The sequence below is a fragment of the Cyclopterus lumpus genome, chromosome 8 (assembly GCF_009769545.1).
Source record: "Cyclopterus lumpus isolate fCycLum1 chromosome 8, fCycLum1.pri, whole genome shotgun sequence".
Taxonomy (NCBI): Eukaryota; Metazoa; Chordata; class Actinopteri; order Perciformes; family Cyclopteridae; genus Cyclopterus; species Cyclopterus lumpus.
In genome coordinates, this window is record NC_046973.1 from 6,303,275 (window position 1) to 6,321,897 (window position 18,623).

At 43.5% G+C, this 18,623-nt stretch overlaps 1 protein-coding gene across 2 annotated transcripts in view; it reads left to right on the forward strand.

Annotated features, from left to right (window-relative positions):
- Positions 1-14,909, forward strand: part of lrrc4ba (leucine rich repeat containing 4Ba) — a 29,347-nt gene extending 14,438 nt beyond the window's left edge. For both annotated transcript variants that reach the window (XM_034539625.1, XM_034539626.1), the window contains exons 2-3: positions 8,065-8,601; positions 12,471-14,909. In XM_034539625.1, the coding sequence (XP_034395516.1) occupies positions 8,356-8,601; positions 12,471-14,429 (2,205 nt within the window). In that variant the 5' untranslated portion in view covers positions 8,065-8,355 and the 3' untranslated portion in view covers positions 14,430-14,909. The remainder of the gene's footprint in view (positions 1-8,064; positions 8,602-12,470) is intronic.
- The last annotated feature ends 3,714 nt before the right edge of the window (positions 14,910-18,623 follow it).

Below are 18,623 nucleotides of genomic sequence, written 5' to 3' on the forward strand. Positions count from 1 at the left end.
AGTGTGATAGACTACCCTGGGACCAGGACGGGGCTGAGTGTGAAGGGAAAATTAGGCTAGATGAGCAAACTGGGCTAAAAATGAATGCTGGTTGGTGGCAGACTGGGGAAGGTCTGGATGGGATTATAATGGGCTGATTATGGTGGAATTGTTTCGATGGCAGGATTACGATCTGACATGACCATAGAGGGATACCGAAACAAATTAAATTTGTTTCATTATATTATTACATATTTATTTATCTACAATGGCACCGTTTAAATTTGGTTTGGCCTCCACGTGCTGGATGATATTCTGAATATGCTTTTTTCCCTGGTAGACCAGATATTGCAGGCTGAGTGAGGAGCGCTACCCAAATTACAATTTAGTGGTTGTTTTATGTTAACACTGAGGTTATTATATTATCATATATCATATTATTTTCATATTAGCGCTGATTTATCATATCCTAAATGTGTCTGCTTCGTACGAGCTGTGCAGCATGGAGATCACACTTGTGATAGAGCATCTCTGCCTTGGCCCGGGAAGGCCTGGAGAAATTAACGTTGGGGAAAGTGAAAGACCTCTTGCTTGATTGTATTGTGGTCCGTCATATTCTCTTCTAATAAGAAGCAGTGAGATGAGACTGAGTTGGTTTGGCGCTTTGTAGCCAAATGCAGTTCACTGGAGGGGCCGGCCTCTTTGGAAATTAGAATCCCTTTAAAAAAATATGATTGAGCTGATGTGGTATTTAGGGGACATTTGTCCGCCGGTCAAATGACTTTCAAATAATGAGAGATCTGAAAATGTCCACATCTCGCTGGAATTTCCGTCTTTTTGGCATTTGGCGACACCCTATTTACTGGTGGCGACTGCAAATATGTTTTTTTATTTAGCAGGTCCCAGAACACTGTTGACAGCAAAACAAACTATTGTTATTTTAATGACAAAAAAACGTTGCTCCACATCTATTTCCATGCGTGAGTAACTGTTAGTCATGTCAACTCATATGCTGATAAATCTATCAGCTTGTTTTCATTGTGCCCACATTCACTGGGCTAATGTTTATTAAGAGAAAATAAACATTTTAGACGTAACTTTCATTATTTTCATTGCAAATCCATCTCTTCTATTCCTCACACAGTGTATTAAACGGTATTGCAGGGTCACAGTCAGTGCACCGTTGTGATAAGCACCCAGAAATGGATGTAAGAATGGAAATCAAGACAATATCCACAAATGATCCTCGGGTTTGACACAAGAAATTCACTCTTTTCCCAAGAGACTCCGCCCCCTAGCGATGCCTCAGGTGCCAAGACTGTGTCGGTTGGTGAGGAGACGTGCACTCGTCGCTGTTGGCATTCATACTGAAGTGAGCAGACGGGTTGGAGAGAACAAGGCAGGAGGTGGATCTGGGTTCTTACTCTTGCCCTCTTCCTCACCCCCTCCCCCGACACTAACTCGCTGCCAGTCGTAGCCAATTAGACCAAAAGCATTGTTCCTATTTACAGACATCTTGTGGGCTGCAAATTCTGCAAGGCTTTTTTCTGAATTTTCTTTTTTGTTTTATTGCTATCTGTTATGTTGGCTGATATTAATGCCGTTTAGATTGAAAAAGGCAATTTTTTCAGGCTGGTAAAGTCTTTGAAACAGCAGTTACAGTAGAACACGGGGCACTAAAAGTGTGTACCAAAACAAACGATAATATAAAAAATTTAACTGCTTTCTGGGGGATCTGATCATCGAAATTCAGACAAGATTAAGAGCTTCAGATGGTGTCGTTGATCAATATTGATATTGTCCATCATATCAGACATGGATCAATGCTTGCTGAATTTTAATGAGGAGTAAATTGATTAAATTGATTCGGTAAATTGACTACTTAGCAGCTTCTGTGAAACATACCACGTTTTGCAGGTTAACAGGTATCAGCAGATACAGTCGGTAAACGTGCTTCAGGACAGAATCTGTCTTTGGTTATTGTTTCAAATGACTTCCTTGTCTCAGAAATTGGGGTGTGTGACAGCAGCACTGTCTTAAAGCCTCACAGGTACAACTCTGTTTGCCGAGATGTCACCGCGATCAGGAAAGGTCATGGCTCTATTCCCACCGCACACAACCGACGTGATGAGCTTTTCTCTTGTTTTTTCTTTCTTTCTCTCTCTCATTGAGCTGCCATCTTGGGGTGTGCCGAGTCATTATTGATGTGCAGACAAGACACCGGGGAGAAGGCGCGCTCTCCCGTCGGTTCGACTCACCGCTTGTTCGACCGTCAGCGCATCGTTCTGGTTATCTGAGCGTCTCTCGTTCTTTATATTTGTGAGAGAAGTTTCAATCTAACCATCTGCTGCGCAGTCCATTCGCGGTCAGTATAGTCCGTTGACCGTTACTCATTTCTATTGGAGAAAGAAAGAAAAACATCCTACGTGGCTTATTCTGCTTCTTTCCCTTCTTTCTTTTGGAGGGTAAAATCATCGAAACTCAATTACCCAACCTTTAGAGGCTGACACATAGGAGGATACATCATTGCAGCTCGTAATCCAAAACATAAAGAGGGCCTTTGAACCTCTTCAACTTCACGGAGCCGTTGGCAAGTCAAGCATACGGGCCAATCGAGCACGGATGCACCAAACTTGATAAAAAAAAAATCAAATATGTCAGACTGAATAACACTGAAACTGAACTCATGTGGGAAGTCAAGAACTAAAACTCACATTACATTTAGAGGTGAAGTGCTGTATGTGCATGTGATGCTTGTATCTTGATTTTCTCATTTGATGGAATTATACATCTTTAAAAATGGTCTTGAATTTTTATATTTTACAGAACAGAGACTATACAGTATGTATAATGCTGTCCAACAGTGTGGGAAACATGTTTTATTCAACTTGGAAGCTAGTCTTTGAGCTCAAGGGGAAATTTAAGTTCCAGGAACATTCTGGGCTGACGATTCAAGGGGGGGGGGGGGGAATAAACCAGAATTATATTATTTTCTGTCATTACATTTACAGGTCCATCCCAGTAGTTTTGCATGTTTTATCCCACACTTGTATACTTTACATCCCCACTAACTCTTTTGTTCAAGCCATCCTACTGTTTTTGAAATTTAAAAGAATTCCAAGAATCCATTGGTGCCCATTTACATCTGTAGAGTTATTAGCTCTACAGATATTATTAGTTATTAGCGGTGCACTCTGGAAAGTCATTTGAGTTACAGTACTGCAGTGAGGTGACGCAGTGCAGCCTTTTTAAAATAATCGGACTTTAATGTAACATGTTAAAAATGAATGCAGACATGATGTTCACTGTGATGGAATACACATTTTCGTGCAATAATTGAAAGATAATGCATGCCATGAGCTGTGCCTTTAAGTGCATGTTAGTGCATGTGAGCGTGTCCCACTCTGTACGGCAGTTACAGCTCATAAAGCTGCCCAACCTCTGGTTCCCTCTCTGGCAAACACTGTAGCCATTGTTAGCACTGTTAGTGCTGTTAGCACTGTTAGCTCCTAGCCGGCTTAGCCGTTTCATGTTTAGCTTCTTTGAATTGAGTTTTGACTTTCCTCCTTCAGCAGACGAATGTGTAAACAGGCTTCTAGTGCCGAACTCTGTGCACACACATCTTTTTGCACAGTGAAGCTCAAATATCCAAGTGTTAATGAAATGAATTATGTTAACTCATATCACCTTTCTTAAGTACTTATTTTAACCAAAACCAAGTAATGTTTGTGCCTGGATACAACCAAACGTCAACTATAGTGTTGTCACATCATGCATCAGATTTACTTTTCAACACTCATTTTGAATAGTTTTGGAAGGCACGGAACAACAATTTTGTCCTGCCAACAAGAAAAAAACACTTATGTGTTGTTGTTTATTTTGCAGGACATGATTGAGAACATAGATTGCCAGGGCCTTTAATGAGCTAAAACTTACAAACACACCGGGAACTGCCATTTAATTTCAAATGTTCCATTTTTCCATCAGTTTATTTACCTTCTTTTTTGCCACTGACTCATCTCTCAGAGGAGAGACGACCCTGACTTTTGCACTTATGATTTGTGGTCGCTTGTCATTTGTGGCGACACGCAGGACAAATTAAAGCGTATTCACCTTCACCGTAAATCAATTAGGATCACAGCAGCATCATCATGGTCAGAGCTAAAACTGTAATGTTTGTGAGGTGTTGATATCATTCACACTCGTGTTTTGTCCGTGCCATTTGGTATAAGAGTGTGTATAGGGTGCTAATGAGGGAGGGGGAGGCGGAGGAAAGGGGTGCATGTGGAATTGGTGGGATACAGCTGGACAGAGTGGGAGACTGTGGTGAATAGGTAACCATGGTAACACTGTCGGCTAAGATTTAAATGCAGAGAGAGAGCAAAAGGGGTAACGGAAGAGTGTGTTTGTGGGCAGTGGAAAGAGAATGAGGTAGGGTTAAGGGTTAATATGCATCATTGTAGCAGGGTAATCTTTTATCAAACTGCGAGGTCAATGCAGCGTTTACCCCCGCCACTGGACACTACCGAGCGGCGTGCAGGCCGGGGAATGGAGGCCCAGGAAGTAAGTAGTAGTAGGGAGGAAGGAGGTGTAAGGCAGCTTTAAGGAATTTGTAAAGAGGAAGAGAAAGTTCCTTTTAGAAGGAGATGGGAGATATCAAGGGAGATGGAGAACGGAAGAAGAGCGATCGGATAAGGAAGGGAGAGTTAACGGTAGAAACTATTGTAACATGTGGATAGTGACAGCAGTGAGGCAGAATACAATCAACCAGCCTCTAACCAGCTGTCGGCTCCAACTACTTTGCTCTGTGGACTCTTGCTCACCACCTCACCCCAAACATCTGAGCTACCATCTTAACCTCAGCCTCAAACCGGCATTGTTCTTTTTTTTTTCTTTTTTTTTTTTTTTGCACCTTTCGACTCTGCTAAGACGCTGTCTACCTGAAATAGCTGTGGCACTTAGTTCTTGCTGGTGAGAAGAAATTAAAATACATAAAAAGGTGAAAGTTGATCCAAAAATAACACTAGAGTGCCTCTTTATCCGTCGGTGCCGCTGTCTTTGTTGGGATACAGATGAGGAGCAGTTGCAGGGCAGCACCAGCTGATGCCTGTTGCAACATTGCATGATGGTGTTGCAGTTGCCTGGTGTTGCAGTTGCCTGATGGTGTTGCAGTTGCCTGGTGTTGCAGTTGCCTGATGGTGTTGTAGTTACATGGTGTTGCAGTTGCCTGGTGTTGCAGTTGCATGGTGTTGCAGTTGCCTGGTGTTGCAGTTACCTGATGGTGTTGCAGTTGCCTGGTGTTGCAGTTGCATGGTGTTGCAGTTGCCTGGTGTTGCAGTTGCATGGTGTTGCAGTTGCCTGGTGTTGCAGTTGCCTGGTGTTGCAGTTGCATGGTGTTGCAGTTGCCTGGTGTTGCAGTTGCATGGTGTTGCAGTTGCATGGTGTTGCAGTTGCCTGGTGTTGCAGTTGCATGGTGTTGCAGTTGCCTGGTGTTGCAGTTGCATGGTGTTGCAGTTGCCATCCCATTACACTGGTGTCCTGTTCTGTCTGATCAGAAATGCAGCTGCGGATATGATTTATCATTGTGTCATTGAACTACTGCGTTCACAATATTGATCAATCTCGCCCACACCCACCCAGCCCCACCTCTCTCTCTCTCTCTCTCTCTCTCTCTCTCTCTCTTCTTCCTCTACATCTCCACCTGTTTCATATTCCTCCCTCTGTATTGTCTTTTGCCTCAGTCGCTCTCTGCTTTATATGCGTCTCTATGTTGTCATTCCCCTCCCTCCATCTCTGTCTGTTTTATATTCATCTCTCCATTGAGCCCCCCTCCCTTCCTCCTCTCGTTCTCTCTCACTCTCTCTCTCTCTCTCACTCAGCGAGAGATTATTAATATTAATGGTTCTCTTCTTCTCTCCCTCCCTATCTTCCCTCTTCTACTTTTTTTAAAATCTTTCTTTTACTACTGTTCTCTGTTCTGCTCTTCCCACTATTTATACCTCTCTCTGGGTCTTTATCCCTCATCATCCCTTTCACTCAACCTTCCCTCCATCTGTCTCCATCTCCATCTTTCTTTCTCCGGCCCGCTCTCTGCAGCTGTTCAGTATTCATCTATTACTGTAGTGTTGATAATTCCCTTCTCTGCCTGCAGCCATACAGTCATCTATCAGATTAATAATCCTGCTCCCCTTCTCATTCTCTCCCCCCCCCCCCCCCCCCCCCCCGTCTCTCCCCCCCCCCCCCCCCCCCCCGTCTCCTTTCTTACTGTGCCAAGTGAGGAAATTCTCAGCGTGTCAAATGGGTTTGCATGTCAACGTCCCATCATTACAACCATCATCATTAATAACCGTATCTAGATTGCTGGATGCCCTCATTAAGGTTATTCAGGTCTAAATAACCTGCAGAGGGAGAGAGAGGCTATTTGCCTCTCAAGGCTGGTGGAGCCTAACTTGAGCTGGCCATCTATTAGTGTTAAAGTAGACTGCACCATTCGCCACCATTCTCCAGCCCCCAGAGCTCGTACAAGATCGGAATCAGCATCTTAGTCCAACCACCTGCTCACTGGAGTCTGTATCTTATTGTTTTCAAGGTTTGAGACTTGCTTTGATGAGTATAAGTTTAGTTAAAGGTGCTTAGAATAGCATGTTCAAACATGTAATTGTCTTATTCATTGTTATAAATTGGTATAATTAGTGTTCACAAATAAGACCATTCTTGAGATGACTGGAAGTTTCGATCTTACACCAGGGTTTTTATTAATGCTTCTCAAAGTAAAGATGACCCGTAAAAAAGAACTTTCTTTTACTGATTCTTTTCTTTCTTTCACAACATCATCGGCCATAGCCAGAATTTTTTTAATTTTTGTACCCGTTGTAGTTTTAAACCCAAACATATTTGAACCATGAGTTTCCTCACTAGTGCATTTCTCAAACAAGGACAAAACGCTCCGTGGTTCATATTTGTAATACTTTTTCTACAAATCACAACCATGACTTTTAATGATTATCTTTCTAATCATATAAAGTGCATGTGGAGATCATTTTGTTGAACAAAGTGTGTGCATCACTCGACAAACGTGCTACTTCCTTTATTTTTCGTTAGTTAGTTAGTGGCTGAAACAATTACACGATTTTTCAATAGAAAATGAATCTATTACTATTTTGATAATGAATGAATCATTTAGTGCTATGAACCTTTTCTTTGTGTCCTTAATAATGTAATCATTGTTATCATTAGTATTATTATTATTATTATTATTTAAGTGATTTAAATATAGGTATTACATATGTTACTAAAGTAAGACTATTTAAAGTAATCCTGGGCAAATGTCATTTTTTTTAGACAAGTAACAAAAATCAGCTCACTAGCAACACTTTTAGTTTATTTGTTGAATTTTTAGAATAATGTATGTGTGTATCTATTAAATAAGGTCACTACATGTTTCTGAGTTTTTGTTACTTGGACTCCTGGATCAGTTATTCCTCTCTGTGCATGTCTGAGTATCTATATGAGGGCATTTTGTTCGCCTATTACCGATTAATTTAGAAAAAGTTATAATGAAAATATTCCTTATTTTCAGCCCTAAACTCAGTGCAAAGTTCCAATTGAAAATCTGCCTTGAGAAAACTAGCTAAATGTGTGATGGAGTTCATTTGTTGTGATTCAGTGATTCCAATGTTTAAAAAATTAATGCCTTTCTGATTTATTCATGTTTGTATGATAAATACAGCGCTGTAAAGGAAACATACCATGTTGCCCTACTTTTGATTGCATGTTTCCATATTTCTGTACCATCTCCCTGAACTGTTAATTACAGAAATCGGCTTCCACCTGCCCTGGGTGTAAGGATTTGATTTCTGACAAAATGTCTGCTCGTGGATTATGTGGGCTTTGATATGAGCAGTGACACAGAAGTTCTAATGCTTCTCAAATATCTTTTTGACAATCCCTCCGATGATAAGCTACATACTGTAGATGTCTACCTATTATTTGTTCTATTCATTCTGTTTCGGTGGAAACACAAAGCTCAGTCTGTGTTCTATCTTTAATACCTGCTCTCTCTCTCTCTCTCTTGTTCCTCCACAGTAACTCCTGGGTTCTTCTCACTTCACAAAAAGCCTCACTCAAATCCCCAGACGACTCGAGAAAAAAGGGAATAACATCTGTTTATCTGCATATTTCTATGTTCAAAAAACAAGAGGAAAAAACCCAGAGATCGACAGAGGACAAAAGACATCTCAGAGGATGCGGAATTAGAAAGAACAAATTGCGTCTGGAGGACCAAAGGGAACATAAACCTTTTCTCTCGAATCCACCAGCGTGGAGTCACCTCACCTGTACCTTCGGATTAAAGAGCAGGGTCATGTCCCAGTTGCCATGCGCCTCGCCACGCTGACCTGCCTTCCCGGCCCTTCCCCCTTCCTCTTTCTATTGGCCCAGCTGCTACTGCGGCTCCTCCTCCCTGGGCCGGAGTTGGTGGGAGCCGCCTCCTCCTGCCCCTCCCTGTGCACCTGCTCCAACCAGGCCAGCCGAGTCATCTGCACCAGGCAAAACCTGGAGGATGTGCCCGAAAGCATATCAGTCAACACGCGATACCTCAACCTGCAGGAGAACTCGATACAGGTAAATATTGTCTAGAAGGAAGTCACTCATCAGGTCAAGTCATGTCAACTCAGCGTTTATTTTAGTTAACCGCTGGTTGTTCCTCATATGATGGTTGGTGTAATCGTTTTTAGTTACAACTCGATCACAAACAGAAACACATGTTCAGCACATGGCCTGTTGACACATCTTATTGATTTTCATCTGTTCCCATTGGTGAAATTGAAACAAGTTGCTGATAGAAGAGATCACAGAGCACACAAACGCAAAGACAGAGAAATGATGTACGTTATGTGTCCTTAACGCTCGCGTAAGGTTTTTTGGAGGTCTTTATCAGAGGGGATCCTTCGCCTTTGCAGCCGGTTGGGGATGTTAGGATTTACTTGTCCATGCAGGTTTTCTCTTGGAAACTTTAGTTCTGAGAAAAAGACAGAAACGTAAACGGCGATAATGGTAAAAAAAAAAGAAAGAAGAAAAGGCACTTATGCCTCCGTTGAACTGAGGGAATATTTTATGAGTTGAAAGCCAGGCATATTTCCATGACACTGCACTGCCTTTTGTATGCATTACCAATTTATCTATCATCCCTAGACAGCGTTATGTGGCTTTCCAGCTGCAAGGGGAAATCATTTAACTACAGAACATCGATACAAAACATAAGAATCTCTACATTTATAAACAGAGCGGGATGATTTGACTCTTTGCAGCAGCATTTGAAGTAATTGGATCCATCCTCATGTTGCTGACAGTGCTTTGTTCTTTTGTGATTTAACATTCATTTCCAACACATTTGATCATTGAAGTATCCTAAACATTGTTAAAATTGTCCAGCGCATCTCTCATCATGTCAAACTTTTCTGTTCGTCGGACAGAGCAGTCTGATGTCCTCTATTCCTCAGAGGAAATAACTTATCATTTTGGACGTCAACGGAGCATAAATGAGACATTGTGCCACACGATTCGGTATGTGAGGTTTTAAGCCACGCTGTTCACATGAAAGACAAATCAGAGAAATAATAACGGTATTCGTTGCATTTCGTTTTTTTTAGCCTAGAAATTCCGATCCGGTTTGTTGTATCCTGCAGCCCCACTTGAAATGATTAAAAATCTAAAAATGTTTTAACACCTGAAGGCATCCTAGATTCTCTGGCTTATTTTTTCCTTCACTGAGTACCCTGAGAGTAAAGCCTTGACAGCTCCCACCCCATCTCAACATATCCACCCCTCCCTCCCTCTCCCCCTCTTTGCCTATCACCCCCACCGGCTCCTGCTCTACATACAGAAGAGGCAGTGGCCTGACTCCAGGAGTCTCCGTGTGTCCCACAGAGGGCTTTGGCCGCACATATCTCAAACAATCAGAGATTTGAGGGGCTCGTAGTCGCGCTCACTTGCTGTGTATCTTTGCATTCTCGCCAACTGAGCTCCTGTTAGGATGCATCAAGGCTCATCCGTGCTGTCCATGTTTCTCAGAATCATGTCCTCCAGCAGAAAAAAACATCTCTGTTGGTTGATCATTTGTAAAGTCGATCAGAAAATGTGTCATGCAGAATGTTTTAAAAGTCTTTTCATTTATTTAATAGTTTTGTCTACCGTGTTTATTTGTGGTGACGCTTCCTTGTGAATAGTGATTATCAATAATAATTTTTAAGGGATTATAATGAGTCAGTGGAAAGTCTCCTGAGTCTAACTGAAACAACAGTGTGAAAAGCGCGTTAGTGTCTCGACCATGCACTGAAATAAAGTTAGGGTTTCGGACGATGGAAGGGTTCGCAGTCTTGCAGAAGAAGTCAAGCATTTTATGCCTGCTTCTGTTTGTTGAATATAAGCATTGCACTCAAAATTCTTAAAAAAAAAAAAAAAGTACTAACATTATCCACAGTATGTGAAGAGGCTACAGTGTTATGCAGAGATATCACCTGAAACAAGCATGCGATCCAGCTAGCCCCACCCTGTCCCGTCTTGTAATGACTCAGTCCAGATCACAAAGAAGTAGAGCTGCCCCGACTCCCATTAGACTCTGATCAGCAAACTTTCTGTTGCCACAATTACACAGCTTAGACCCAGTGCTCCTCCGGCCCACTATGACTTCAGGCGCCGGGCTTTTGGCCGGCCGAAACTGAGCTGCCTGGAGCCGCCTCACGCTCCACTCTGGTCCCGAGCAGCTAAGCAGCTCAGCAGTCCCCCGTTGTCGGGGAGGATGAAACAAAAACACGAGTCGTTTCCTCGATTCTGCCACCCCAGACTCATGCCAATAAAAAAAACTATCAAAATGTAATGTTACACTGACCGTACAGTCACAGTCAAGTGTTAGTTTGACAGGATTTCATGGTTCAATGTTGTATTTCAAGATAATTGCCCTGCTGTTTGTTAGTTATTCATTTTTTTTATACAACTTGAAGCAGGTGACTTGGTATACGCGGTGCATCTTTAAATGTGAGAATCTTTCCACCATCGGTACCCTGCAAATTGTGCCGCGCAATGTACCACGGTTATACAGCAGGTTTTGGGCTGAAGGAGTGATGCATATTGTATTATCAATAACATCCAATATGGAGGTCATTGTGACCCTTGGAGTCAAAACAGAGTGGGAGACGCACATGTCTAACTGGCTGGTGTGGCTGTCAGCTGTCAGTGGGAGTCTGTCTGAATGGCCCACCTTTCCCTGCAGACAGCAGCAGTCACTGGGATGGAAAGATCAGCTGTTACCATTATGAGCAGAGAGATGAATAATTTATATTTGTATGGTTTGTTTATTTAACATGTGTTTAGTCATATTTCTGCCTGTGAATAATTAATTGACGCTATTTTCTTTTTTTCTTTACATGGTTTTGCTCATCTCTACATTTTATAAATATGAATCATGTCTCGATAAAGGTTATATGCCCCAATAAGGCAATGAATTAAAAAATGAACAGAATAAGTACACATTGTATTTTTAGGACAGCTAACAGTGTCAGTTGTGTTAAAAGAGGGTAACAGTGTTTACCTGAGGGGGAAGCAGAGGGTGGCGCTGCGCTTCTATGCCGACGCTGTTGGTCAGGAGAGCATTTTCAGCAGAACGGCAGCAGCAGTGAGGCTCACATGCACAAAAAGAGACGTGCCCCCAGCCTGGCTATGTCAATAAACCAAAGAGAAGTCTAGATTACAGCACACACAGAGGGAAAGTGACTTCATTCTCTGCTCAGGTAGACATTACTCCACCATCTGTGGATATTACCTGAAGGCCGCTATAGTACACCTACTTCACAATAGTGGAGACCACAGGAGACGTAGAGTCTGCATTGGTAGCCTTCAATGAGACATGCATCCATGTTCACCCTGGGCCCACGCTCTCAGGTCACCTGTGGCTAGAAGGTGTTCCAATCGCAGGCTGGTCCTCCTCCTCTCCTCGGGCCACCTGACCCACGTACACTGTGTCCATCACTGAGCCAGGCTTCTCGGGCCTGGATGATGTGATGATGACCACCAAGATCATCATAGGCTGCTTCGTAGCCGTTACCTTCATGGCAGCAGTGATGCTGGTGGTGTTCTACAAACTGAGGAAGCAGCACCAGCTGCATAAACGTCACAGCTTATCATGGTGTGTCCTCTGAGCCAGGCGAACAGCAATACCACAGTTTTGAGCTTACATGTTACCTCAGTCTTCGAAAGGGAAGAGTGGGCGGAGGGGTATTCATCTCTAGATGACACCAAACTCTACACACTGTCCCTTTAAGTAATGACAAGTTAAATATGAATAAATATTTTGTTTTGTATTTTGTGTATTGTCATTAAAACACAAACCAGAGTCCACTTCAGATGTACATAGTTGGCTTACGCGTATATATTTGGAATCCACATGAATGATTCTAGATGCTGTACAATAACTTCATCATTATCTCTCCCTCCAGGTTATCAAGTCCGACACTTTCAAGCATTTGAGGCACCTTGAGATCCTCCAGCTCTCCAAGAATCACATCCGTCAGATTGAAGTGGGAGCATTCAATGGCCTCCCCAACCTCAACACACTGGAGCTCTTCGACAACCGCCTCACACTGGTGCCATCACATGCCTTTGAGTACCTCAGCAAGCTGCGGGAGCTGTGGCTGCGCAACAACCCCATTGAGACTCTGCCAGGCTATGCCTTCCACCGTGTGCCCTCGCTACGTCGCCTGGACCTCGGTGAGCTCAAGAAGTTGGATTTCATCTCTGACGCAGCCTTTGTGGGCCTCATTAATCTACGCTACCTGAACCTGGGAATGTGTGGGCTGAAGGACATTCCCAAACTGACGGCCCTTGTGCGTTTGGAGGAACTGGAACTGTCGGGAAACAAACTGGAGATCATCCGACCCGGTTCCTTCCAGGGCCTGGTGTCCCTCCGGAAGCTGTGGCTAATGCACTCACAGGTGTCCGTCATTGAGCGCAATGCCTTCGATGACCTGAAAAGCCTGGAAGAGCTTAACCTGTCACATAACTCCCTGCACTCCTTGCCCCATGATCTCTTCACACCCCTTCACCAGCTGGAGAGAGTACACCTTAATCATAACCCATGGATCTGCAACTGTGATGTGCTTTGGCTTAGTTGGTGGTTGAAAGAGACGGTGCCCAGCAACACCACCTGCTGTGCCCGCTGCCATGCTCCTCCATTCTTAAAGGGCAAGTACATTGGAGAGCTTGACCAGAGCCACTTCACCTGCTATGCGCCAGTCATTGTGGAGCCACCAACAGACCTTAATGTCACAGAGGGTATGGCTGCTGAGCTCAAATGTCGCACAAGCACCTCCACAACATCTGTTAACTGGATCACCCCCAATGGCACACTAATGACCCACGGCTCCTACAAGGTGCGGATATCCGTCCTGCACGATGGCACACTCAACTTCACGAATGTCACTCTGCGAGATACGGGCCAGTATACCTGTATGGTCACCAATGCTGCTGGCAATACCACAGCAACTGCTGTCCTTAATGTCACCGCTGCTGATTCCAGTGTCAACTACACCTACTTCACAACAGTAACAGTGGAAACAGTGGAGACCCCGGGAGAAGAAGATTCTGCACTGGTAGCCATCAATGAGACATTCATCCGTGTTCACCCTGGGCCCACGCCCTCAGGTCACCTGTGGCCAGAAGGTGGTCCAACCACAGCCTCCTCCCTGTCAGTAAGCTGGACCTCCTCCTCTCCTCGGGCCACCCGACCTACGTTCACTGTGCCCATCACGGAGCCGGGCTTCTCGGGCCTGGATGATGTGATGAAGACCACCAAGATCATCATAGGCTGCTTCGTAGCCATTACCTTCATGGCAGCAGTGATGCTGGTGGTGTTCTACAAGCTGAGGAAGCAGCACCAGCTGCATAAACACCACGGCCCTGCTCGTGCCATCGAGATCATCAATGTGGAGGATGAGCTGGGGGCGGGGGCCAGCGGTCGGGGCAGCGGCATCTCAGGAGGCTCCACAGTGACGCAGAGTGGAAGCAGTGGAATAGGAGGGGGCCAGAGCCTCAGGCTGCACCACCCAGAGATAGTGAACCTGCCAAACCTGGCCCGATCAGAGCACCTCAACCACTACTACAAAACCCATCACTTCAACAACAACATGATGAGCCTGGGCATGGGAACAGGCTCTGGCGTGGGCCTCAACAACAACAACAACCCCTCGTCTTGCTCTCAGTCTCAGAACACGTCCATGTCCTGTTCCCAGGTTCCAACCAGTGGAGGAATGGCCACAGGTGGCACCCTGTCCTCCTCTGTGCCCCTGCCCCAGTTGGGTCTCCACAGTTCTCTGAAAGGCCTTATGGGGAAAAGCCAGAAAGAGCCCCTGCTTTTTAAGAGCAGCTCCAAGGAAAATGTGCAAGAGACTCAAATTTGAGAAAAAGTGAGAGTGAAAGTAAGAGGTAAGAAAGAAGAGATTGCTGGTGGAGAGAGTGAGACGGAAAGAGCCTGTGAGACCGGGCATATGAGACGGATTGTAGCCCACTGTCCTCATGGACAGATTCCAGAGAAGATTATATTTCATATAGACACTGGTTTGTGCTGTCAATGTGTTGACAGAAAGAAGCAGATACGAAGACTGAAGGAGGCAGAGTTTGATATCTGATCAGCAGACGTCCCACCAACCGCATCCATAAATCATTTAAAACTTACTCAGACACACACATATACGATGTAAACCACAAACATCAGAATCATTCAGGTTACTGTGCAGCCTGCTATAGTCTTTGCCAAAGTGAAGATCAAGCCAACTCTTTTCATTTGCATCCACAATCAAAGTGGAAAGCTATGAAATGAGCGATGAGCATCTCTAGGTTTTCTACTGATTGCTTCGTATATTTCTAGACACTTTCAGTGTATATATTTGGAGGGAGACACAATATTGTCCATTGAACATGTTGTCAGATTAGTGTTTGGCACAGACACTGAACAGCAAACAATGGTTTGGGTGAGCGGTACGATCCCAGGTTTCCAGGAAGCACTAAAACAAAACAGAAAGCTAAATTAGAGCCGTGCAGCGATTCTGGCCGAGACACACACGTCAGACTAATATTTCGCAGGGAGACAGAACAACAACTATAATTTTTTTTAGAGCGGTTTCACTCTCACTTTCTCACTTTTTTTTCTTCTTGAAGGAGGAGAGAAACAGAGTTTTTTTTTGCATGGGAGAAGACCAATCCCGTGGCTTATAAAGGACAATGAGAGTAATAAAAAGGACCGAAAGTACATATTATATATACCGTAAATATATTTTCATTCAAAGAAATAAATTATAAAGAATCTTTATGAGGCTTCTGACTGAAAACTACAACGTTTGAAGAATATATATATATACATATACATATATATATACATATACATATATATGTATACATATACATATATATGTATATATATACATATATATATATATATATATATATATATATATATATATATTAAAAAAAAGAACTACACACAGCTGTTGAAGTGGCCCTCCCTAACAACTTTCCAAACTTGGAACAAGATGGCCGCTCTGACTGTGCTGCATAAGGACACAAGTAGGACAGTGGCATCTGTTGAGAGGGAGCTAAAACAAAAAACCTGGCAAAGTGTTTGAGTGAATTAATTTTGGTCTCGACTGTTTTTGTAGCCACAGTGTTTCCCCTCTCCTGTCACATTCACATGAACAGGGTCTTTGGAGGAGGGAGATCTCTACCACAAAAATATGAAATACGACTACAGCTCCTCATCATTTGGTATACAGTTTAGCTATAGCATTAATAATAATGATCATAATGGTAATAATGATAACAAGCTTTAGCTTTATTTGGCATTATGGTCATTTATTGATGAACACATTAAATGACCAACAATATGTTACACTATTTTACTAAAAAGTAGCACATGCTAGTTCAGCATGCTCTCTAAAAAACACATTCGGTTTCAACATATACAATAATAATGATATGACACACTATTGTTATAATGTTATCATTATTATAATCCATATGACTATTATTATTACTACTACTTGTGCCTACAAATAGCTGAAAAGTACTGTTTTTTCATTTGTATATGCCACTGAAGTAGTTTTGTGACTGATCCTGTTGGACTTTGGCTAATGAATGGCAGTGGGACGGACTCAGCGTGCCACTAAATGAACTCCACACGCATTAGCAGGAAATAACCTGGCCCTCAAAATGGCTTCCTCAGTCCAGCCCCTCACTGACTCGTCTGCTGTGATGTCTCAAGCAGACAAGACCCCTCATGTGATCACGCATTAAAGACAGGACATGGACCTTTGATGAAGACTGCTCCTTTGCAGGGGATTATTTCACAACTGTATCTCAGTGTTATCGTGTATGAGTGGATTTCATGGCAGCAGGGAGCTAAATGGACGACAGGCATTGCCAAGCATTTTTAAAGGTAAGCGAAGCTCGTTAGTGAAAGAGAAGGTGACATACAGTGCAGTATATAGTGGTGGGTGGATTTTTTTCTAAAGAAAAAGGACAATTAAATGAAAAAATATAGAACCTTATAGATCTCTTTTGAAGAAAAAAAAGAAAAAAGAATTATGATAAGTGTTTTTCATTTTGGGTTTTTATCTAGTTTGATTATTTCTGTTTTTTTTTTTTTTTAAATCAAGTGATATCTTTATTGTAATATTGTTATTGTTATTATAATTAGCTAATTACACTGGTTATAATTATGAGAGATGTTCTGTTAGCAGAGGTCACTTTGAAAATTAAAAAAACCTGGCACATAAAATGGCAGTTGAAGTCTGTGAAACATGATGGCTATTTTTGTTGTTGTTATGATCAACTTTAATTGTAGTATCACTGTTCGTATCCCTTTGGCTCTGCTTGAGATGAGACATGGCGAATGCACTGGGTCCTTTTTCTCTGCACAGGGGGACAGGAAAGGCCCTGCTCTGGTTTACAAGCTCACCCACACTCCCTCTGTGCTTTCCTGAATGTCATCGCCATCACAGTATTCGGAGTGCGATTGCGCTATGTCAACACCGCGTTGCCATGACTACACACTCAGACAAATGCGGCAAACGGCGTCACCATCGGCGCCTCGTAAGGCGCCCCGTTGCCCCCTTGGCTGTCACGTTCCTTTTAGGTCGCTATATCTCGATGAGCCGGCCAGTATTCCTTCAATGGTAGCAAATCAATCAACCTGAGCATTGTACCATGTCCTCACATACCCCCACACCCCCACCCCCACCACCCTCACACATATGCACAAACACACACACACACACACTAAACCTCAACATCGTGCCATCAGGTTTCCCTGGCAACTGTTGCCGCTGCGACAGCCCTTATCACAGCGTCTTGCTTTGGGTTTCGAATGCTAAACAGACAGGAGCAGACAGTATAGAATTTCATCCATGTGTGCTCGTACATGCGCCTCAAAGATCTTTTCCTCATTTCCTCATTGATGTATTTCATTTGTTTACAACGGCAACTATATTTTGCACCACTGATTTTCTGTCGGTGAATTGTACAATTCACATGCAACCATCCCCTACGCATTTAATTTGCAAAGACCCCACACCGTTGTTAAATACATTTATACACCCTACACTTGTGATTACCACTCATACCCCCCTGCATCAGTCATTAACATATTCCTTTCCCAGCGCAAGTGATCCATATTCCCCTTGCAAGTTATTTACATATTCATCTGCCTCTGTGTGTGCAAATAACGGAGACATTATCATGTGGGCATGCTGGTGGGTATGAGTGCTGTGTGTGCGTGTGCGTGTGTGTGTGTGTGTGTGTGTGTGTGTGTGTGTGTTTACGTGTATGTGTACATCAACGACTGAAAGCATGGCCTGTTACAAAAAGCTATTTCCCCCTAATTCCTCAGATACAGTGTTCCCTGCCTATCGCCTGTGGTAGCTCATCACTTTGGAAAGCATTGTGTGGCCCCTATAGCACCTGTGAAGTGGCACAAACCAGAGGCCATGTGATTGAGGCTTGGCTCGGTGGTAGAGAGAACAGCGGTTGAGCCGGAGACACACAGTCACAGTGCTGCAGTGTCTGAGTCACAGAGCAATGAACACACTCCCAACACTCTAATGGAAATGCTGTGTTTACTGTGCAGGAAGGGCCCCGCTCGCCCCCCCCCCCCCAGAAAAAATAACACCCCAATGTGTGTGTGTGTGTGTCTGTAATGTCTTCTTGTTGGGTTTTGCGTATGCGGTTCTGGATTACTAAATGCCTGTTGTACTGTTGTATAAGGCAAAGAAATGGCAAGAGATACACCATTGTTGATGCAATACTGCTCAGTGTGTGTTTGTGCGTGCGTGCATGAGCACGTGTGTGTGCGTGTTCAGGTGGGCTCACACTAGCTAGGTTGTGTGAGGAGAGGAGGAGGGAGGAGGGAGGAGGGGCGGTCAGACCTCCATTTTAAATCCCCAGTTTAAACCAGCTGTCTGTCTCCCTCTGCTTGAGGCTACTTTTATGATCCTCTCACTGACACTTAAGTAAAAACAGGATTTGTTTCTCTCCCCCCACACTACTTATTGGGATGAACCCAACCGATGAAAGGTCGGTCTCCTTTCAAGCGAACATCACCA